General features: G+C 48.6%; 1 protein-coding gene across 4 annotated transcripts in view; it reads left to right on the forward strand.

Annotated features, from left to right (window-relative positions):
• Positions 96–22,703, forward strand: part of ZC3H18 (zinc finger CCCH-type containing 18) — a 39,525-nt gene continuing 16,917 nt past the window's right edge. The window contains exons 1-9 of one of the 4 annotated variants that reach the window (XM_021408546.1): positions 96–218; positions 5,674–6,269; positions 8,445–8,529; positions 11,432–11,580; positions 11,887–11,979; positions 12,545–12,702; positions 14,133–14,165; positions 15,721–15,847; positions 16,923–17,215. In XM_021408546.1, the coding sequence (XP_021264221.1) occupies positions 5,688–6,269; positions 8,445–8,529; positions 11,432–11,580; positions 11,887–11,979; positions 12,545–12,702; positions 14,133–14,165; positions 15,721–15,847; positions 16,923–17,215 (1,520 nt within the window). In that variant the 5' untranslated portion in view covers positions 96–218; positions 5,674–5,687. The remainder of the gene's footprint in view (positions 219–5,673; positions 6,270–8,444; positions 8,530–11,431; positions 11,581–11,886; positions 11,980–12,544; positions 12,703–14,132; positions 14,166–15,720; positions 15,848–16,922; positions 17,216–22,703) is intronic. The other 3 variants (XM_021408547.1, XM_021408548.1, XM_021408549.1) reach the window with 3 other exon arrangements.

Below are 22,703 nucleotides of genomic sequence, written 5' to 3' on the forward strand. Positions count from 1 at the left end.
GGGCGGTTTGGGGATGGGGCCCCGTTTGGAGGAGGGGTGGCAGCCCCAGGTGGGTGGGAGCGCAAAGTGGTTGAAGGGGCAACCCCGGGGGGGGGGGGGGGGTGTGCAGCCTGGACCTGGGGGGTTCTGACCGGTTTTCTTCCCACACAGGTGGGAACAGGGAGAGCTCCAGCAGCCCGGGGCACTGCAGGTCCTCAGCCTGGCAGGAGGAAGCTGAGGTAAGGCCGGTAAAGTTGGGCTTTGTGGTTATTCCCGGATTCTGCAGGATACAGAAGTAATTGTACTTGTTTTCTGGCGTGGCGGCGTGGCTCCCATCATTCAAAATTAGCATCTGCTAGCACAGAGCTGCAGGAAGAGCCGGGTGTGCTCCAGGTGTAGGAAAATCAGTTTCACTGGGAACACAAAGTCCAGCTGCGTACAGCTCTGTTTCTCTTAAGGTTTCTGGCCCAGAGTTTGTCTGGTACAGAGCAGTGAGGAACGGTAGTGAGTTGTGTTAATGTTCTGTGTCAGAGCCTTCTGCACTCTTCTTTAAAAGTCAGCTCACTGGAAATGTCTGTCACCAAGTAGTTCTCTGATGTTAACACCAAAAGGTGGCTTAGTTCTCTGCATTAATAGCTTTCCTGACAGCTGCTGGGTGCTGCGCGTCATCAAAGTCAGCTCTTCTTAGAGGATGTCAGATAAGTTTGTGTTATGGTTAATTAACCAAGTAAGGATCGTAATTTCATTCAAAGCAAAGGACTGTGTGCTTTGCTTTTGTTCTGTTTCTTCCTGATTTAATATGATACTTCTTTCCCAGATCACAAGGCTTTTTATTTCCTTCTCTTCCTGTTTTTGCTGTTCTTCCATATTTTTGCTCATTACAGTTCCTGCCCTTCATTTCTGTTTTGCTTCTGTTTTGCGCATCTTTGTCCCCCAAACCTTTTTGTGCTGTGTTTATTTTCTAACCTATCTTGTCGGCTCTATTTCCCATTCATTCTCCTCAGCTTGCACATCACTCTCCACCCGTCCTTGTGGCTTGACTTGGAACACGCTCCCGAACGTTTCTGTTCTGCATTAAGCACTGATTTTCACGGATAGATGGAAATATTTTGATTTTGCAGCAGGCTGTTTGGCTATGAGAAAGGGAGAAAAAAAAAACCAGCTAACTTTCTGTTATCCCTAAGAGTTCTGCCTGAAGCAGAGAGGCCTCCGTTCCCTTTCTCCAGCAGTGCTGAGAGGGTGCTGGTCCCCTGGTGTCTGCCTCGTGAGCACCCAGGAGCTGTGAGGTGTCTATCTGGAGATTATGGACGTTGGGGATGAGCTTGGTTCTTGCCATCTGACTGGCAATTTGTACTATTGAAGAGTGAGGCTGATGGATCTGTCAGAGCACGTTTTTCTGTAGGGTACTCGGTGCCTTCCAGCTCCCAAAGGTGCTGGAATCACCTGAGCTGTTGGTTCCTGTGCTATGTTCAAGGTGTATTTCTTGTTCATTTGTGGCACCGTATAAAGGCTGAGGGGGAAATTTAATGAATGGAAATAGCGCTTGCCAAGATGATCTTTCCTTGGTGCCTGTTTCAGATTGGTCCTTTCAGTACTACTGTTTTGTCTCCCACCAAACTGCTACCTTCAGCAGTGAGTCAGCTGCACACGAAGCTTGGCTTCGTCAGCTTAGTTAACGATACGGCTTAAACTTTTAATGAGCTCTAGTTGAAAAAAGAGCAGTAAGAAACAGAATTTCAGCCTCCTGCCAGCGACAGGCACTGTTGAGAGACGTGCATCCAGAACACACAGCAGCGAGACACTGCTCTGAAGGGGAGCAGCAGATGAGGTATCTGTGTGATCCCAGACTAAAATCTGTAATTGGAAATGTTTTCCAGCAAGGCCACGAGGCTCAAGTGGGAACAGAGAACGAGGTGGGCACCCTTTGCTATGGCATCCAAATCCTTCTGGGTGGGGGCAGCTGTGCCAGTTTAGAACCAGCTGTGCTGGTGTAGAAGGAGCACCTCTGTTCCACCGTATGTGGGCCATGAAATGCTGACAAATTTCATTCCTTAAGTTGAAAAAAAATTCAGAGCTCAGTCTGTGAGATTTCAGCGCTGCTTCCTGCTGCGTATGTATTGTGTAACTAAAAACCTCTCTTTTCCACCAGACCTGGCTGTGACAGCAGGCCATCTTGGAGACAAGCAGGGGCTGTGCTCTGAAAGAGGATGCTGGCTGCCTCTTCCTGTGTGCGAGGCAAGGGGCTGCAGGGAGAAAAGGCAGTTCTGTCGGTAGGAAAGCTGCAGATCATTGCAGCCAGATGTCCCTGAGGCTCCTCTTGCCTTTTTCATCCTGTTCCCACGTGGTTCTGGATGCGTGTCTTCAGAATGCCTTCCCTCATCTCTAGATATTTAGTGAAGGGAAGGCCAAACTTTGCAGAAAGGAGTTTTCTTTGCTTTGTTTGCTTGTGGTTTTGGTGGACCATCTGTAATGCTCTCCATAGCAGCATCGACAGGCTGCTGCGTGGCAAAAGGGACTGGATGGGTCACGAGGATTCAGAAGGAACAACAGGAGGGAAAGTCTTGCTCGATCTGTGGGGACAGCAAGTGCTATCTGGGAGCTGGGAGGATGGCATGTGCTTGCTGCAGATGGGACAGCTGGAAAGCTTAGCTGCCAAATCTGCAGTGTCTCTACTGACAACACTTGAACTGCTTTTAAGGGATGCACAAGTGCTTCTGTAGACAGTACAAGACACAATTTTGGCCAAAGGTGCGTGCCACAGTTGCATTCACTCCAAAGCTTCTCAGTGGAAGGGCTGTACAACTGTCAAGCCTGGCAAAGCAGACTGTTCTGAACTCATCTGTTTCAGATGTGAGACAAATGAAAATTCGACACAGTTTGAACAAATGAAGTCAATTTTGTCGTAAAAGGGGTAGGGCTGCTGTGACCAAAGTTGGCTTTGCCTGAGCTACCTGCAGTTTTAAAGATAGCTCTGAAGATAAGCCACTGCTGGGTGAGAAGTGTCATTGTATAGCTGGTTTGTTGCCCCTCACTCAAAGCTACAAGTCAAACAATTACTTGTAGTTCAGAAGTTAATTTTTTGCTTTTATAACCAGTTTTGAAGATGGTGAGAAACAGGCTCGGTTCTAACACAGAAATTCAGGATTTACCATGAGTATGAAAGCTGTGGATTTCTGCTCTATAACTTATGTCAGCACTGCTCAATTTAAAATGCTTCCGTGTAGCCATGTTTTGTCCTCAGATTTTCCTATTATTCATCTGTATGTGTAATTAAAGGAGAGTGGAAAGAAAACTAAACTACAATTTTAGAAGAGCAACCTGCAGGATTCCAGAGCTTTGGGATGAACTGTTGTGCAGGTTATTCTGAGGCAGGGCTTGGGACTTGTGCTTTAGATTACAGTGAAACTTGCTACCCTGAAAAGAATAAATCCATTCCAGCTTGAATGGAAGCCTGAGTGACCATGGCAAGTACTCCACCATTTCAGAAAATTCTTCCTCTGGTGCTCTCACCTTTCATAGCACTCAGTTATTTTGCTCCCCGAAAGAGTGGCTACAAGTAACACTGGTTAGGACAGCGATGAAGCGTTCTCCCATCTCAGATCATTCTTCTGGCACGCTGCTCTTGCAGGTAGGCTTGTGACTGTGATACAAACCACATTCACTTGCTGTCCTCTTGGCTCAGACCCAGGGGGATGCCCAGGGCTGAGGGATGGCTGGAGGATTTGTTTTCAAAAAACCTGATTCCTCGGTCTTGGAGCATCTTTGAACAGGAGGCAATGGCCCGTGGGGGAGCAGCTGAGCTGTGCACTTGCTGAAGTCCCACAGCATAGGAAACAGCGCAGAGACTGTAAGTGCCTTCTGTGCATTGCTTTGCTGCCTGAGCAGATAGAGGCACCAGGAGGGTGTGAGGCCCATTGCTGAAAGGAAACTTGCACGAATTTGGGGACACGAGCTCCAAAAGCAGATGGCTCGGATTTTGTGAACTCTTTACAAAAATCAGCTGTCGTTTCTTGTGTGTTCTTATCATTTCTGCTGTTGGAAATGAATAGGAAATTATTGTAACTAACCCATGCTCTGGATTTTTACGGTAGCTTTAACAAGCTGTCAGTGGAGGTGAATGTTTCACGCTCATCAGTTCAGCTGGAGGTGAGAACGTATTCATTTTCTCCCAGCCCTCTGGAGGGCTCGGTGTCGAGTGCAGAAAGGCAGTGAGTCACTTAAAAGCCTTTGCTTTGGTGCTGCTTATTTTTAAGAAATTAGAAAACAAATTTCCTGAATACATCCGTACTTGACAGCTTCTGTATTTCTGCTGGCCTCTTCAGGCTGACCTTTCGGGTGTAATACGCTAAGCTGCTCTACATGCATGCAAAGTGTAACTTCTCAGGCACTTAGGCAATTAAAATTGCTGTCATAAAATTCCTCTCGAAGCCAGTAACAATTTGTGCAAGCATTTATGAACTCAGCATCCACCTTTATATGCTCAGTAAGAATATAATTTGTTTCAGATTACATCCTGCTTAACTGCCCGGAGCTGCTATCAGCGAGAGGCAATTGCTGTCTTTTAATTTGGTTTATCACTTTTCAGTAAAATCGCAGCTTTGGTTGTGAGCAAGAGCCAACTTGCTCAGAAGTGCAAGGAGCTTGCAGGCAGCTCAGCATGACCCTGCTGCTCCCCAGGGCTCCCTCAGATGTTCAGATCATCCTCGTGTGTATTTAGCTGGCTCGGTGCTCTGTGGACTTGGAGTCAAGCAAAGTTACTCGGTGCTATTGTTCTGATACGCTTGTACTGCTGCTTTTATTTTTTGAGGAACATTTGTAGCTCCTCTGCAAGCTCCCATGGTATAACGAGCAGTGTTTTCTTGAGGGTGACTTTTATCTCCAGAGTCTGCTGCCAATACCAGCTAACGAGGGCTGTGCTGTGGCGAAGGCAGGCGATGCCGTCTCAGTGATGACAGCACATCTGGCGGTGTCCAGGGCACAAATACAACAATCCTCGTCCCGGGAAGTTTATAGGGAAGCAGAAGAGTAGTGTGGGTAATAAAGCTGTTCCTGACTTTCCAGCATGGGCTCTTAGCACACAGAAGTGATGCTCCGTGCTCCTCCATCTGCCCTCCTGCCGTATCTCGGCGCCAAGTTCCCTGCCTGCAATTCCTTTCCTTGAGTTTTCTTGAATGCGTCCTGTCCTGGTTGCAGTGTAAAAAGCACCGTCGATAAATGGGCCGTTTTTTCCCAGAATCATTGTGAATGGTGTTCCTGCCTCTTCAGGAGTCCGTGCTGCCTGCAGTGCCACGTGCTTATACTTAACCAGATGTGTCTGAAAACCTGACCCTGCGCTCTGGAGCTTGCTCGTGAGGAAAATACCACGGGGGTGGGAAACCTGGCTTGGGATTCCTCATGATTATTTGGTGGGAGTGTGTGTGCAGCTCGCTGTTAGAGCTTCTAGGTGAAATCCCAACCTCAAGCTCTATCCATCTAAATCAAGGGTAACGTACTCTTAGGTTATCTGGACTCATTTTGGAGTAAGTTTTGTATGCAGTTTAAATTGTTTTCTCCTTGAAGATACTTTGATAAACCGCATTCATGACTTCAGGCAAGGTTTGTTTTCTTTTGCCCTTTAGGAAGCAAAAGACAAGGTGAACCCTTGTTTTTCCCAGCTCGTTCCCCATAACAAGTGTAGCATTTTTCCCTCCGCAGGCCATCGGGTACTGATGGATGTTTCCAACAGCCCTGAGCGAAACCCCTGCTCTCCTGATGAGGACCAGCAGCTTTCTGACGACGAGGTCCTGAAGGGGAGCGGATCGGAGCGGGGACTTGATGGAGAGGGTGGGCAAGGCAGCATCCTGGGCGAGGAGGAGGATGCAGCCCGGGCATTGAGCCGTGGCGAGGAGAACCACTCGGATGAGGAGGACCACTTGAGCGAAGCCAAGTCTCAGGACTCTGACAACAACGAGCAGAGTGGGGAGCTGAAGAGCCCCCCTCCTCGCAAAGGAGAGGAGGAAAACCGCGCCAACGACCTTGGTGATGAAGCATCCTCTGTCACCCGCGAGCTGGATGAGCATGAGTTGGACTATGATGAGGAAGTTCCTGAGGAATCAAGTGCTGCTCCTGCAGAGGAGGATGTTGAGAAAGCTGCTGGTGAGGATGATGAGGAAGAGGAGAAAGGAGATGATGCTCCTGAAGAGGAGAAAAAATCCAGCAGTAAAAGCGACGATGAAAAGGATGGCCAGGATCCCGTCAAGGAGAAGAAGAAAGAAGAAGATGATGGAGAGATCGATGATGGCGAAATTGATGTAAGTAGGAGCTGGTCCTGCTGGGAGAGACCTGTCCTTGTGTTTGAACTGTTGCCTCATAGTGTGTCGTGCCTTTCTGTCTTCACTGGCATGGGTGTCTGTGCTAGTTGTGTCCCCAGCATGCAAGGAACACGTTTCCATCAGAGGTAAGACTGTGTTGTGGGCCAAGTCCTGACCTCAGTTGCTAGGGCATCCATTGCCACGTACCGTAGAAACATCTTCTGTGCCACATATTGCTGGAGTAGTTGCAACTTAGCTATTAGCTGTCTAGTGTGGAGCAGCTCGAATGCCTTAAGAAACTATTCTGCTTTGACTCTCAGAGGACTTCTAGATGATGCTGACAGCAAATTACTTAGCGATGGATTAGGCATTGATGAGCTGTCTTATCAGTTTAGTTTGAGAGGCTGTAGTGCAGCTCCTGGACTTGGTGTCAGGGGTATGAGAAGCCCAGGGCCCCAAGCATGCCCTGGGAGCAGCAGGAGGAGCAGGCCGTGCTGGGCTTCCTGGGAAGCACTTAAGCAGGCAGGCCCTGTGGGGCTGTGAATTTCTGATTGAGTTAGAAGGAATTTCAGCATGTTGTGAGAGAGTCCAGGCAGGATAAAAAAATTCCCAGAGCCCTGACTCCGTGCCTGCTTCTTGATTAAAATATGAATGCTTTCCTTTAGAATCTACAGCATTCTTAGGACCACTCTCCTTACAAAGCGCAGGATGAATTTGTACTCTGTTTCTCATACATTAACTCATAACGGGGTTCCCAGCTGCCTGATTCCAAGGAGACCTCACAGAAATAAATACTTTCCCTTTTGTTCAAGTACAGCAGTCTGCAAAGACTTCACACGGCTCCTTTCAAAGCGGCCCAGTTGAGCTGGTTGTGCCATTCACGCATCCTTGAATGCCATCCCCTGCTTTTGGGGAACCTCTTAAAACTCCAGGTTTTACTCTGCTTTCAGGCTCCTGCCTTTGGAGGAGGGGGTATTCATATGAATTTTAGTTTGAATCAAAGTGTAGCCTTCAAAATCTGTTCTCACTCAGGAGAGCGCTCCTTGCGTTGCCCTCAAGGGGATGCAGAGGGGGCTGTTAACCCATCTCTCTGCAGACCCCCTGTTTATCTAGAGGCAGACAACGCTTTTTCCTCATTTCCAGCTTCTGAAGTGATGGAAGTAGGTAACTTTCTTAATCTATTCCCACTGCTGCCGCGGGGCTGCTGGTATTGCCTTGCAGTGGGAAGGCCTCCGCCAGCTGCTCCCTGCTCAGATGTTTTGTGTGCTGAAAAATGAGTGGTGAATGGAAACGGTGAGATAAGGCGTGTGCCTTTTAGGAGAGGTAACTGCTTTCCATGAGAGCATGTCAGGTGCCTGACAGCTCTGTGCTCGTGTAGAACAAAGGAGAGGCAAGTACTTCAGAGCCCCAGCTGCTTTCTCCTTGAGGAGTTCCATGGCAGTTACTCTGTGCTCATCCCCTGTGGTTCCGAGTCTTTGAAGAAACCTCCATCTTCCTGAGTTTCTTCCTCTGTAACTGCTGCGTGGAGCTGAGGAGTAGAGGGTGACCGTACTGGGTCACTGCGTTAAGCACTGTACTCAGGCATTCTGCTGTGTACTTCAAATCAATGAAGGGAAGGAATTTGCTTGAGCTGAGCAGGTGTGACAGGAGTGCCGAGCAGGGACAGGCAGCACGGAGGCTCTGGGGGGACAGTGGCATCACCCAGCTGCGCTGCCGTAGCTATCGGCGTGCACTCATAGCCTGCAGCAAGGAAAGGTAATGCAATTGAGCTCCTTTGCATGAGGCTACCTCTAATTGCATTCCACTTGCTGTCAGCTGGAGGTGCACAGCCAGCCTCATTCAGCCAAGGTATGTTAAGATTTTAATCCACTGTACCATTGGTTTCTCAGCCTCTGGGCGTACAGTGAGTAAACTGATACAGTGCGGTCTGCGTGTGGTGCCATGATGTTCGTGATGCCTGCTGGGTTTTGCAGTCAGCTTTGAAAAGCACTGAAGTTGATCCATGTTCTTGTTGCTAGCAGTACGTTACAAGCATACTCAGGGGTGTTTATCACAACCTTTTTTTTGCATTTCCCCTGTGCTTTGCCTCAGGGTGCGCTTTCACTGACTGATATTTGACCATATTGTGAAATGTCAAATCACTGCATGAAATGTCAGCCTGTCTGTCTGTTCCAGGACGATGACTTGGAAGAAGGAGAAGTTAAAGATCCCAACGACAGAAAAGTGAGGCCACGTCCCACCTGCAGGTTCTTCATGAAAGGTAATGGCATGCTGTAATGGTGGACGCAAACCAAAGGTGCTGGAGTTTTTCTCACTCCATTTTGCAGCAGTTAAGCTGCTCTCTGCGTAAAATCTCTGCCCCAGGCATCCCCTGTATCACCTTTCTGGTAGCCAGATGCTGAATTTACATAGAGCTAATATGCAAAAAAATGCTGTGACCTGGGTATGTTGAGCCCAGGAGAAGCAAATAAAGGAAAACTCACCAGCGTTTTAAAAACAGGATGGAATAAAACTGCTGGGGCTGGTTGAACAATCAACTATTGCTTAAAGAGGGGCTGTGATGTTATTCACTGGAAAACAAAAACGGCAGATCTCATTATTTCTTATCAAGCTGATGCCTTGCCAAAATGTAATTGTTTCTTGCAATTTGATGGCCGGCTCTCTTCCCCAGTTATTAAACAGCACTCATTTCTTTTTTTTTTTAATGAAAATAGGGCTAGAAGTAGTTTCCCTCTGAGAAATATTAATGCCACTCGTGCTGACTCCTGCTGAGGCCTTGCAGACAGGCACTGAAATGCACCTGTTGACCAGATTGCTGCAGTGCCAGGTGCTGGCAACCCAAGTGTAGCTGCTCTCAAGAGCAGTCCAGAAACACCACTGGGGTGGTGGGCTCAGGGGAGGTGTTGGACCTGGGTCCAGCTGGAGCAGGCCCTGGCACTGCTGCCCAGAGAGCTGTGGGTGCCCCATCCCTGGAGCTGCTCAAGGCCAGGCTGAACTGGCAGCCTCGTCTGGTGGGGGGCACCCAGCCCACGGCAGGGGGTTGGAACTGGATGATCTTTAAGGTCCCTTCCAACCCAAACCATTGTATGTTACGTGCTGGTGGCCAGTGTCTGCCATGGCTTGAGGAAACTGTCATTTGGGAGAAAGTTTGTCATGGAAGGAGCAGCTTTTTTTTTCTCCAGCTGAAAGATTATGCTATGCTGAATGAGATACCACGTTTCTGAAATACAGCTGCATTCATCAGTCTCAGAAGAAATGGGGGCAGGCAGTCATACAACGTGTTTCTCACTGCACATGAAAACCTAAGACTTGAAACTTTTAAATCTAACCAACTGTACTTCTTTTTGATTCTTCCTAATGCTACGTTCCCCAAAGCCTGTGCAGCTTTTTAGTGTGGGGAGCAGATTTTATAAAAATTTCCTTATTTAAATCCTTTATAGCTCTTTGTAAATTATACGTTATAAACTATGGTTCATCGTTCTTCCTTCGCTCCCCTTGATGTCTGCTCATTTACTGTGCTTTGCTTACAATCATCATTGAACAGTTGATTGAAATCTGAAATTAAAAGAAGGGTGGGGAGCAGGGTGGAGTCCTCCCTCCTTGTGTCAGCAGCACGCACAGCATAGGGACCTGCCTGGGGGTTTCCAGAGACGTGCCCATCACCTTGCATGTGCCTGGCTTCCTGATCTTCTGCCTGTGCCGAGCATGGTAGGGATGCTGATGGCACAGGGAAGTCCCTCTGTTTGTTCCTCAATCCTTTGCCCAACACACGCCTCCGCTGGATGGAAATGTTTGCCTGAGTCAAAGTTCAGGCTGCAGGATCTCCTGCCCCAGGTGTTCTTTGACTTGGCACTGGTTCAGGTAATGACACTCACGCTTTGGCTTGCCCCCCTCAGGCTGTGTTGCCTTCAGGCTCTGCTCACCTGAGACCTTGAGGACATCCAGGTTTTTAGCCTTGCTGTGTCTGACGAGCACTCATCCAGCTGCGTCTTTCCTCTTGCATGCGTGACGAGTTTGACGTCTTTCAGTGAAGGATTTCGACGTGTGGCCGCTTTGCCACGTGTCCCTCAGGGGGATCCTTCTCCTTGACACCTCTGTACGTGGCAGCACCAGCAGTAGGAGCTGGCGGGGTGTCTCACAGACCCTCCCCCCAGCAGGAATTCAGCCATGTGCTGAGGAAGAGCCACAGCGTGTCTCTGCAAAGGGATTTATTTGTGCTCTCGTTATTTCTGACAGCACGAAAGCATCTGGTGTTACCTCTGACTGTGGTTAATCTGAAGAGCATTTCCAGGGACCAAGTGCTTTCCTTTACCCAGGTGCAGCATGGATTTCTGACACCTTGCTGAGGCCTGGGAGGTTTCTTCCTTGGGCCACGTGCTGCTAGCAGCAGTGCTGCCTGTAAAGTCAATGCATTAATGCCCGAGAGAGCAGAGGATTAGTGACGCCTTTGTGATGCGTTTCTCCTCTGCGAAATCTGCAAAATGTCTGTTGCCTGATGCTGAGTGAATTGCCAGCAGGAAAAAGACGGGGATTGTTTCTAAGACAAGCTGAATTAAAATCAGGAATTGGCTTTGTATCCTGCTGGAGAGCCCTGAGTGCTGCCTTCTCCTTGGGGTGGTGGCTGAAGCTAATGAGCAAGCTGCTGCAGGTTGCTGGCTGCAGCCCTCCTTAGCAGCATCTCCTTTCCTGCTTTGTGCTGGCAGGCGTGTGGAGTCAGCTGCAGAGAAACATCTTTGATGTATGGTTGTGCCTCACCTGAGAGCTGCTAATTCCAAACGCACTGTGATGTTTTCTTTGCTGTCAGGTTATAGTGGTTGTTTTCTGTAAAAGGTGAAGCTCCGAGTTGAAGCGTTTGTCTTTAATATGGCTTGCAGAGCTCACGGGCTTATTACTGTGTTTGTTTAACGGTGTGTCCGCATCCATCACTCCCTTCTCCCTGGCATAATAAGGTTCTTGCGACTGGAGCTGCTGATTTTATCCTCCCTGGGACAGTGGGGGGTTGACAAGAATATACAGGTAGGCAAGGCTCAGCAAACTGGGAGGGAAGGGTGGTCAGGTGTCTGGAGCAGCACTGATGGTTTCAAATGATGGTCGGGCTGAAGAAGCATTGCTGTACTATTCAGGCATACAGGGGTCTAACAGAGAACTGTCTATTTCCACAGGTCATTGCACTTGGGGCATGAACTGTCGATTTATACACCCCGGGGTGAATGACAAAGGAAACTACTCCTTGATCTCCAAGCCTGAGCCCTTCTCCCCGAATGGCGCACCACCCATCGGCCCTCACCCCCTGATGCCAGCCAACCCGTGGGTATGCACTCCTTTTGTGTGAATTCCTGGCTTCTGCATTCAGCTTCTGTCTCCTGCTCCAGGAGGAGCGAAGGTTCTGAGCTAGTGTTTTAGCAAAATTCTATACGTTTACTGCGTATATGATTCTGGAAAGGTGGTCTTGAAGTTGGTAGTAGAGGAGAATAATTTCCCACATGTGTCCCAGCGTATGCCCAGCTGATGCATCTCCAGAGATTTTGAAGGTACTCCTGAGTAGCTATTTACAAAGTGAATGTTCGCTTAGATCTAATGTTGAATGTCTGTCTCCTTCTTCTTACCCTCCTGACAGGGAGGGCCGGTGGTTGATGAAATCTTACCTCCCCCTCCTCCGGATCCTCCAACAGAAAGTGCCTGGGAGAGAGGACTCCGGCATGCAAAGGAGGTGAGCGGCATCCTCAAGTATGTTGGCTTTCTCCAGAATACACTGACGAGTTTCACTGGTAGCAAAATGCTGGCAGAGCTTGTTTTTGCAGCATGTCATGTAGGCTCTTTCTAAGAAGCCTTCCTTTTGCCTTTGAATTTATTAACTGCTGCCTCCTGCTATCACAGTTGTCATACAGGCAAGAGGAGCTGGCATCCAGGTTTGTTTTTGATATTAGCGTGAGCCATGGGGGAGCTTGTGGCCCATGCCCTCCACCAAGCAATGCTTTTCAAGCTGGTCATTTCCCTTTCTGTTTTTCTAGCACCTGTAGGATCCACGTGTCTGATTGTTTCAGAACATGGGGCTTGCGTGTTTGAAGTGTAATGCAGCAGCTGTTCTGAGCTGGTGCGGTACTGAATTATACTTTCTGCAGCAAGAAAATTCCTTTGTGTGCACATTGATGAGATTTGGGCAGGAGGAGGATGCTTTACTTGAAGGGCAGGTTGCTCCAAAGTGAAGGATTTCTCTGTGTTCTTTTCTGAAGTTCTCTTCACAGCGCTTGCTTAAAGTACTGTTTTTCTTGTAGGTATTAAAAAAGGCAACGATGAGAAAAGAACAGGAGCCTGACTTTGAGGAAAAGAGGTTCACTGTGACTATTGGAGAAGACGAGCGTGAATTTGACAAAGAAAATGAGTTTTTCCGTGACTGGAATTACCGCATCACCAGAGATGTCCGAGATCCAGCGTAAGATGCAGTTTTGTTCTTGCTACACAGAGTAGATGGGTGGGAAGTGCAGTCTAGCGTGGCAGCCTTCAGGTTGTGGGACAGGAAGAATGCCTCTCTCAGGGAATGGAAACAACTTCTGTTAAGCAGTCTGTAGGCAATGACAGAAAGGAGCTGCCTCCACTCACTCCAGTTAAACACTCACTCTCTTTTGCAGTCTTCTTTAAACCTTTCTGCCTTCAGTTGGCATATTACCATGTCCGTCCAGGGCACCAGATGTATGTTGCTCACCTCACACCAGCTCGTTCTTCTGACTTTTTTTCTTCTCTCTTTTTTTTTTTTTTAATTCCAACCCATGAGAGATTTAAACACCAAAATTGAGGTTACGAAGTTGGAATATTCTCAGCGTCCAAGAGCTTCGTGGCAGCAGCCATGCTGTCTCAGCTAGCTGAGTGTTTGTTTGCAAGGTTATTGGCACAGAAGTCTCTTAACAAACATCTTGACCGGTCCCTCGTAAACTGTTCAGTAAGGCACTGGTCAGAAAGCAAACCTGGTAGCTGCCAGGGCCTAGCCTGGGCTGGGCAAAAGCCAGCTTCCTGAACATGAGTTGTAGGTGACTGCTAAAAGAGGTAAAACATAAAATGTTAGCAACCTCAGACACCATCCTGTTATGTCTGAGAGCAGGCAGAGGCAGGGGCAAGCGTGCATCAGTCTACTCAGGGAGATGTGCACACTGGTTCTGAACCTAAAAAATGGATGGAAAACAACATTTAAGAGAGGGGTTTGTCTTCTGCAGTGATATAGGTGAAGCCATGTTTCCCTCTTGCACATACACCCCCTGTTCTTACACGTACAGATTTTGGAGATATTTCCTCTCAGTTCTGCAAACTAACCAAACAGTTCCCATGTTAATTCTTTCCCTTTGTAGAAATCAGCCTCCATCTTCTGTTCCTCGGAGAAGGCATTCAGCTGTACCTGGGGCACATTATCAGCAGTGCTCTGTGGGTTAACCATTCAGCCTCCTTGTTTTATAACTGTACATGAAAATTAGCATCTTCACTTAGCGTTAGCCATTGCCTCATCTATGTAAGGGTTTGTTGTGCCGGGTTCAGGACTGTCCTTTCATATAGTCAAGCAAAAAGTTTGCTCCTGCATGTAGCCATCATTATATAGAAGTAAGCAAACAAATGGAATTTCTGAAAGTTAACGGATTTTATGTAGAAGCAGACTGAGATGTTAAAATATATAGCATGCACGGGCAAAATTTACCGAGTTGTTACTGCTGTATGCTCTAGAAATAGCAATTTCTCTCTCACGCACGGATTGACACCAGCAAATGAACCAGTGATGGTTCAGCTGGAATGTTAATAAATGCTTTCAGGATTGTCTTGTGACATGTGGAGATGTCTAAATAGTTCATGAATCCCTTTCTCTTTTTTGAAAAACTATAGGGAGGTGGACATCAAAGAAAACATTAACTATGGGTAAGCAGGTCTTTGATTCCGGTACTGTTGCAACTGTAAGAAAATATTCCCCTTCTTTTCTCCACTGCACTTCTGAAAACTTCCGAGGCCACAGACAACTGGCACACAGATGTGGCTGGCACTGAATGGATGGATTTTTGGGGTGACACCTATTATTCACCTAAAGATTTAAGCACTGAATTCTCTGTAATTATTTGAATGCGCAGCAGGAGTGCTTATTCTATGAATAAAAAGCCCATACGTGGTTTAGGAAGGGAACGCAGAGATTTGGATTTGAGGCTGGGTTAAAAAGTGAGGAGTGTCCTTTTTGGTGCAGCTTGAGATGTTTCCTATTTGAACACCTGATGTCACCCAATCACTTCTGCCACCTGGTTGGCATCAGCTGTTTGTTACGGGGTTGGGCAGCAGTACTCAGGATTCCCTGGTATGCTTTCCTTTGGCTTCTCAATTCCAGACAGAAACGCAGAAAACTTAAACAGCTGAAAAGTACTGAAAGAAATACAGGTAGCCAGCAGACTTGCAGGAGAGCACTTCCATCATAGCCTGGCTTAGATTATTTGGCACTTCTTCAAATGCAAATTCCACCTACTCATGAGCCAGAGTCCCACTGTGGATGACCTGGAAGTTGGGAGCGCTTGTTTATAATCCTAGTTCTGCCACACTGACTGTTCTGTGGCCCTGGAAGTTTCTTGTTTCCCGTACCCACCTCCCCATCTGTACCATGGATCTGATATTTGCACTCCAGGTGGCTGGCAGGGATTGGATGTTGTTGGATATACGAATTAAAAACGTCAACTAAAACCATCAGAAAACGCTAACAGAAATCTTTAAGCGGAGGAGGCATTGGAGATTTAAGGAGGCTGGGATTTGGATCCTTTTCCTCCTCAAAAGTAATTAAAGTATTTTGCAATTGAGTAGCGTGTCATGTACCCCCCAGTCCATTTGTGTGCTCGGGGGTTTTTCCACTGGAGGATATCAGCCGCAGTTGCAGTTACCTTTGATGCATGGAGTATTCCAGGTGTAGGGACGCAGCATTGCTGCCTGCCTCCAAAGCTGAGCTGTTCAGCATCACCCTGTTTCCTGTCCAGGCAGCACTGCTGTGCACCCATCACCTCTGGTGGCTGCAGAGCAGGAGGTGACAGCCTGCTCTGCTTGGGGTGTGCTCCAGAGAGCTGTGCGTGCGAGCACACAGAGTGCAGCCCTCGGTCAGGGAGGCAAAATGTGTTCTGTTCCACTTGCATACATTTGAAGTAGCTGTAAGAAGCGATTGGTGATTCTGTATTTATTGCCACGTTGATTTGAAGGCTGAATTGGGTTAGTGATGCCCTTCTTTGTGTCGTCGAGAAAATTTGGTGCTCTTCTTTGATAAGCTTCCTTTTCAAAAGACTTGCTGTTTGGGGTGTGTAGGAAAGAAGCCACTTTCTATAGCTGTAACCCACTGAACACATTCCTTCTTGTCAGTACACAGTGACTAAGACCTGACCTAGGCTGTGTAGTGTTTCTGTTTGGTGACGGAGTGATATTTCCCTGTCTAACCTTCTGTTTTTCATTGTAGGCTTGATCCCTATGCAGATCCCTATTACGACTATGAAATAGAACGGTTCTGGCGCGGTGGGCAGTATGAGAATTTCAGGGTCCAATACACAGACCCAGACCCATACCGTAACTACAGAGTAAGTAAGGTAATACCTCTCCCACGCTTTCCCTTTCAGCTCACTTCCACTATTTCTGCTGCTTGTCGTGTTTCCAGTGCAGCTGAGCCAGGATTTCTCTCGTATGTTCAAGATGCTAAATCTTACAAATAGTTAAATCTTCGGTTCCTGTGCAGGACGCATTAGGTGACAGAGCTGGCAGCTCGGTGGCACTGCTGGGCGCAGCTTTCTGCTCTCCTAACTGAGGGTGCTTCCTCTTCACGTGCTCTGGCTGCTCCTTCAAGCACGAGGTGGTTGTGCAACCGTTCTTGGAAATTTTGGAGAGGGGAGGGAGTTTCCAGGAAATGATGTTGCTGAGGGATAGGTTTACTTGTTAGTTACTGGGACAGACGGAAAGGATTAGATGTGTGCAGGTGGAGGTTCGGGCACGGCTGTCCTCTGCTGCTGCACATGACCTGCTCTGAGTTAGGCAAGGAGAGCACCCTGTCAGCTGCCAAAACCCCAGCTGCCCTCAGCTGGTGTTGCACTGCTGTAAGGTGCAGAGCACAATGGAAATCAGGCTGTGAACCCTCTCCCTGCTCATCCTTTGGCAAGCTGTACTGCCTCGAGAGTAGTGTCTAAAAGAGAAACTCCTGCTCGCTGGGACGCTTTTCAGTGGTCTTCATCATGTCCTTAAGAAAGTGGCTTTCCTTTGCTGTATGACCTTTTTTTCTTACAGAAGCACTGCAGAGACAGGAGCCTTGTCCTCGCCGTTGCTGCATCTCGTGTGCCATCAATTATTTTCATGGTGCTTGTTTCTAAAGTTAATTAGCTCGGTATAAACATTCGCATTATGAGGAAATACTTGCAAACATCAATACGTTCCCCTAATAGGTATAATAAGCAAAAGTAATCTTTGCCTGTTGCCTTTGAAAATTACAACTGTGATGAGTGTGATGCGGTGCTTCTGTTCCTATCTGCTCTCCCTGCTCTGGATTTATCTCAGTACTTTGTTCTAACATGGGAGGGCACATGGGATTGAGTGCAGCCTGAGACTTGGGCACCTCACCGTGCCCTGTGGTAGACGCTACTGCCATGACACAGCGATTTCTTTCTTTTTTTAAAGGAAAGAGAGCGAGAACGGGAAAGGGAAAGAGAAAACAGACAACGGGAGAGGGAACGAGAAAGGGAGAGGGAACGGGAGCGAGAGCGACGCCAAAGGGAGCGGGAACGGGAGCGCGAACGGGAGCGCGACAAGGAACGGCAGCGGAGGAAAGAAGAGTGGGAACGGGAGAGGGAGCGGGTGAAGAGAGATGAGAAGGACAGGCAGCACCGGGACCGGGACAGAGACCGGGACAGGGACCGGGACCGGGACAAGGACAAAGATAAACCAAAGCCCCGGTCCCCGCTGCTACCAAGGTAAGCGTTGCCTTGAATTCCCACTTTGCGTTCTAACTGGGGTGGTGCTAATCATACAATGGCTTAGGTTGGAAGGGACTTCACAGCCTATCCTGTTCTCACCCCTGAATTGAGCTGGGTGCCCCTCTGTGAAGTGAGGCTGCTCAGGGCCCCATCCCAGCTGGCCCTGAGCACCTCCAGGAATGGGGCACCCACGGCTCTCCGGGCAGCAGTGCCAGGGCCTCACCTCTGTCCTTCTGGACCTGCTGTTTGTTGTCTGTAGTTCTGTAATCAAGCCGTGTTTTCAAGAGCAAGGCGACGCTTCGTGTGAGCCTTGCTGGCCACTAAGTGGAGCTAAAACATCAGATATGCAGCAGTCTGTGTAACCGGGCTCTGAAAGGAGCAGAGTGCCAGTCCTGTGGCCTGGAGGTACAGAGATGTTCAGCTTGTCCCTGTCCGTGGGGCTGGGGTTTGTGGTGGAAGGCTGACTGAGTCCCCAGTGCTGAGAGTCCTGGGGATGGGCGTGACTCTTTGTGGCCTTGACCACAAATCAAAGCTGGTTTGGAACTGTACTCACTTCAGTAAATAAAGTTCCAAACAGAGGTTAGAAAAGGTAAGAGGATTACATGTCTTGAAATGAGTTTTCTAGTCATTTCCTTCAGTACAGTGACATACATACTGTGTATGAGGCATGTTTGTAAAGCACTGTATAAACATAGAACTTATCTCATGGAAAGTTCTAATGTTGCAACACCTTTTGGTTCAGAATAAGGGAAAAGTATGAGATTTCCTGCTGTAACACATGTTCAGGAAAACTGATCAGCAGCGTCAGGACCTTGGAAACTAGAGGCAGATAGAGCTTTGTGATGGTGTGTTGAGAAACATTTGGGTGCACAAGTGTGTGTATGTGAATATTGGGGCAGAAGGGGCATAGGGAAGCTGTATTCCCTGAGACATACTGAAGCTTCTCTTTCTGGACAGTGTATTTTGCTTCTTGAGCACTGGAGGAGAACATCATGAGCATAAGGAGTGTCTTTTAATGCTGAACAGGGCTAAGAAGGCCAGCAACAAGATGCCACGTGGATTTGTGTGCTGTTGGGTAAAAGAAAGGATTAGTCTTGAATCTGACCCAGAGTTTTTGTTTATAGTGCTAGATGGGAAAAGTGATCTTTCGTGATGACCCTTGTTTTTTTTCAAGTGGAAATCTCAGTTTCAGAGCACCGGGACTGTGTCTCGTGAGTGGTTTGATGCAGTAACAGTGTCAGAATGGTTATAGTAATAGGGGGAACTACATTTAATTGTAATCTTCACTTACAACCCTAATTTGTGCCCTTAATTACACATTTGCTGTTGGTTTGTGCTCTCGTTGGGTCAGTGATGGAAGAGATCTCACTGTCCATGTGATGATGATGGCGAAAGCAACATCAGCTGATTGGCAGGGCGTTAGGCATTGAGTCACCGTGCCCATGATTGCCAGTCTGACTCCCTTGACACTTGTGCAGGGTCACGAGTAGGGCTTGGTGGAGGAGCTTTCGCTGTCAGCACTGCCCAGGGTGTGCTGGGTAGGAGCAGTGGCCGAGCTGGCCAATCTGAGACCCATCTTGCCTCTTGTAACCATCTGTGTGAGCTGGGAGATGGGATTTATGGCATTTGTGGTTTTACGTGCTTCCCTTGCGTGCACCTCTCTCTTGTAAGCATCACTTAGGTGAGCTGTGGGCTGCCCCTTGTAACTCCAAGACAACCTTTTGAAGTTAAGGCTTCATAGGATCGTAGAATGGCTTAGGTTGGAAGGGACCTTAAAGATCATCACGTTTCCCTTGCTGTGGGCAGGTTGCCATCCACCAGGTCAGGCAGCCAATGGCCCCATCCAGTGTGGCCTTGAGCACAGGGGATGGGGCATCCACGACAGCCTGTGCCACAGCCTCCCTGCCATCTGAGTGATGTCTTGGTAAATTGAAAATAGTCCTTGATGGGCCTGCTTGCTTTCTTCGTTGTCTGCTGTTATTTCTAGAAGCGGATCACAGAGAACCTACAATTGTAAGTGCCCTCAGCCTAGTGCGGGTGTCTGCAGGGCCAGGCAGAAAGCCAGGAGGGAGGTAGAGCACACAGGGCTTTCTTTTGGACTTCATGCATGCTGTGTGAAGGCTGTCAGCAAGAAGCATTGTATCTCTTGGTGTTGAATAGGCAGCTAGTAGCTCAATTGCCACTGCTTTGGAGAAGACGCAGAGTCACAGAACAGATTCATAGAATGGCTTGGGTTGGAAGGGACCTTAAAGATCAGCTTGGTAGAGTTGCCACTCACTAAACCAGGCACTAGACATCACCATGTCCAGCAGTTTGTTCCCCTGCGCTGCGTACCCCAAAGTCCTTATCACAGCCAGGGTGCAGCACCTCTCCAGGCAGCGTGGCTTTGTCCCACGCAGCCTTTGGATGGGCTTCACCTGGTGCCCGTTGGAGCAGCCTCACCTTTCCCCCACATCCCTTCCTTTGGGCTGGGCTGCAGAGGCTCTGTTTTTGGCACCTTGGCATCAAACAGTTCCCGAGTTTGTTTAATGTGTAAAAGGTTTGCAATTGGTTTACGTGTCCCAGGTAGCAGGACAGCCGATAGCAGCACAGCACTCACCTGCTGCTCTATTTATAGCCTCTGTGCTTTCCCCATTTGCTGGAGCCCAGTTTTTGGCAGGCCTGCCCCTCCCAGGTGCCCTCATCACCGTGTGTGTGCAGAACATGGAGTCGAAAGGGATGAAAGACAACTTGAAAAGCAAATGCCTGAAACAGGAGAACAAGTTCCCTTTCGATTGTACTGAAAACAGGAAACTTTAATCTCATCTCTAAACAACGTGCAGCAGTTAAGGCTGATAACAGCAGGGAACCAGAGGACTTCCTTGCATCATGTTTGCTGCAGATGAGGAAGATTGGAATTTAACAAACACGCACTGCAAATGTTTCTCCTTCAGCCTTTTGAAAGAAGAGGCTGCAGCACTTGGGCTTCCCATGGGATTGGCACACGAGGATCAGGCCTTCTCGAAGGAGAGAGTAATTGCTGCTTTATGCTTGCTTGTTTTTTTTCCCAAGCTTGAGGTGAGCTTTCCAAGAAGTCTACAGTCTGAGATTGCAGCGCCAGTAAAATTGTTCCTCCTCCTCCTCCCTCCTCAGGCGTTGAACACTCAAACAAGCCGGGACACTTTGTGATCCATGGGAGGGATAACGTGGCTGTCTGGCCCCATGCTCCCCATCTCCAGAACAAGTTCTGGGGCCGCAGGCTGTGCCTGGATTTGCTGAGCACCAGGTTTCAGCTTTGTATCTATCTCTTGCCAGTGTAGTTCACTGTTGTGCAAAGCGTGTTGGAGTAGAGTTGGCATGAAGGATTTGATTTGACTTGGAGCAGGACGAGATGTTCCAGCCCGAGCGCTGGATCCAGCCGTGGAGCTGCTGGCTTTCAGCTGCAACCCTGCACACAGAAATAGTAACATGTTTTAATCCTTCTGTTGTTGCATAGGTCTTTATCCTGTCATCATCTGAGTGAATCTGATTGTTTCAGCAGGGCGTTAAGCAACGCACTTGCTGTTGTGGGACTTGTTAGTGTTTCTTTCCAAAGCACTGAGCAGCGTTAAGGCATAGGGCCCACTGGCCAGGGCAGTGCCCCGGGGTCACCGCCCTGCTGGGTTGGTGGTTCCCTATAAGAAGGAAGGGAGAGGAAATAATCCTGTGCTGTGGTCAGCAAGGCAGCCCTCAGGTTCTTTCCCACCCTGAGAAGTGCGGGGTTTTCCACGCATGGGGTGCTGCGGGCTGTGCTTTGAACCTTCAGGTTAAGGTGAGAAACTGCTTGTCTGCACTTCTCCACGAGGTTTGTCCCCGTGTTGGTAAGTTCCATCTGGGCCCAGGATCCGGTGCCCAAAACCTGCAGGACACCGGTGCAGATGGGGTGAGGAGGATGCTCAGAGACATCTCTGAGTGCACGCAGGAGATACCAGCAGCTCCCAGGTCCCCAGGAAGAGGTTGTGTCCTGGTGAACTCGTGTGCATTGCCCTGTGCTTACTGGGCTTGCAGCAGAGCTCTTTGGAAGGAAGTTTTCCTCGGCTGGGTTAGAGGCTGTCAATGCAGTGCACTTAGGCAGCCATTAAGAAAATATAAATAACGCCTGCCAGTGGGGAGGCTAACACTGAAAGCAATGTCAGAAAGGGCAGCTCTTCTGTAGGGAACCACAAATCCTTCAGAAGCCCTTCCAGCAAGGAGCGTGGTGCTTCTCCCTGCGTCTGTTGAGGTGGTGGCAGTCGCTGGCTGTGAGATGCGTACAGTGCTGTGGGCCCTGGGACAAGGGGCTGTGTTCCCTTTTCAGAGCTCCCTGGCATTTTTGTTCAAGCTGGTTCACGTTGTCTCTGTAATAGGCCATTATGAGTCCCTGGAGTGCTCACGTTAATGAGCAGGATACCCTGGAGTCTGAAATCAATGAGCGCAGGTTACCCAGGGCTTGCAAGTTAGAAAGTGTTAGAGGGAGGCTGATTAGATAAAGGAGTGGCAAAAAGTAGGGAATGCAAATGGAGTGATTCATGAGAGTATGTGTGTGTGAGATCACAGGCTGACTGAGCTTATTTTTTGGAAGAATTTGGAGTCCTGAGGGTCGTTCTCATCTTTCCTGGCAGCTGCTGGTGGTCTCCCCGTAGCACCAGGTCTGCTCCTTGCTTTGAGTTCTGCTGGAAGCAGCTCTGTACAGATCAGCTGTCATTCAGGTAGATCGTGGGATTCTGGGGGGAAGAAGATGCTCTTATTAAGGATCCTCGTTTCTCGGGGTGCAGCTTCCAGCCTGGAGCCTGGTTAGGCAACCTCTCTTTATTCTCCCACTCCATTCGGGAAATGGATGATAACAAAACCTCTCTGCAGACCAACTTGGTAAAACTCGTCCAAGTTCTCCGCGGAGCGCTACCATGGACTGGAGCTTTGATTGCTCTTCGTGGCTCCTGAGGTTGTGCCTCCACATCTGCAGCAAAAGGAGAAGGGTTTCGTAACCGCACCTCGGTACGAAGAAGGGCATGGAGCGACTCAGATATGGATCTCAAGGAATGCGTTTTTCTTTGGCGTTTTGGAGTCGGAGTTACCGGAGCGATCCCACACACTGGATTTTATTAAAGCGTTGCAGAGTTGGGAGCATCTCTGCATGTGGGTCCCTCTCATTTCAGGAAGGCTCTCGAGGCATCAAATGCTCGGCCCTCGGGGCAGATCTCATCGCAGATAGGTTTATCTGCCCACTGGGATGATTTCATCCTGGAGGTTCAGATGATATCTCCAGCTATTTAATTTCAAAGCCTCTCCCCGTCGGGCTTTGAAGAAATCTTTTTATTATTATTATTTTTTTTTTAAGCAACTGATTACTCGGCTGGAGATGGAAAGCTCTTGAGAAAAGCAAAACCTCTGCTAACGCTCCCCCAGCTCCACGGCCACCCGGGCTGGATGCTTTTGGGAGCCGGTGTCCTTCGTTACCAGCGCCAGGGATGAGTGACTTCACTGTGCT

Source organism: Numida meleagris, chromosome 10, assembly GCF_002078875.1.
Source record: "Numida meleagris isolate 19003 breed g44 Domestic line chromosome 10, NumMel1.0, whole genome shotgun sequence".
Classification (NCBI taxonomy): domain Eukaryota; kingdom Metazoa; phylum Chordata; class Aves; order Galliformes; family Numididae; genus Numida; species Numida meleagris.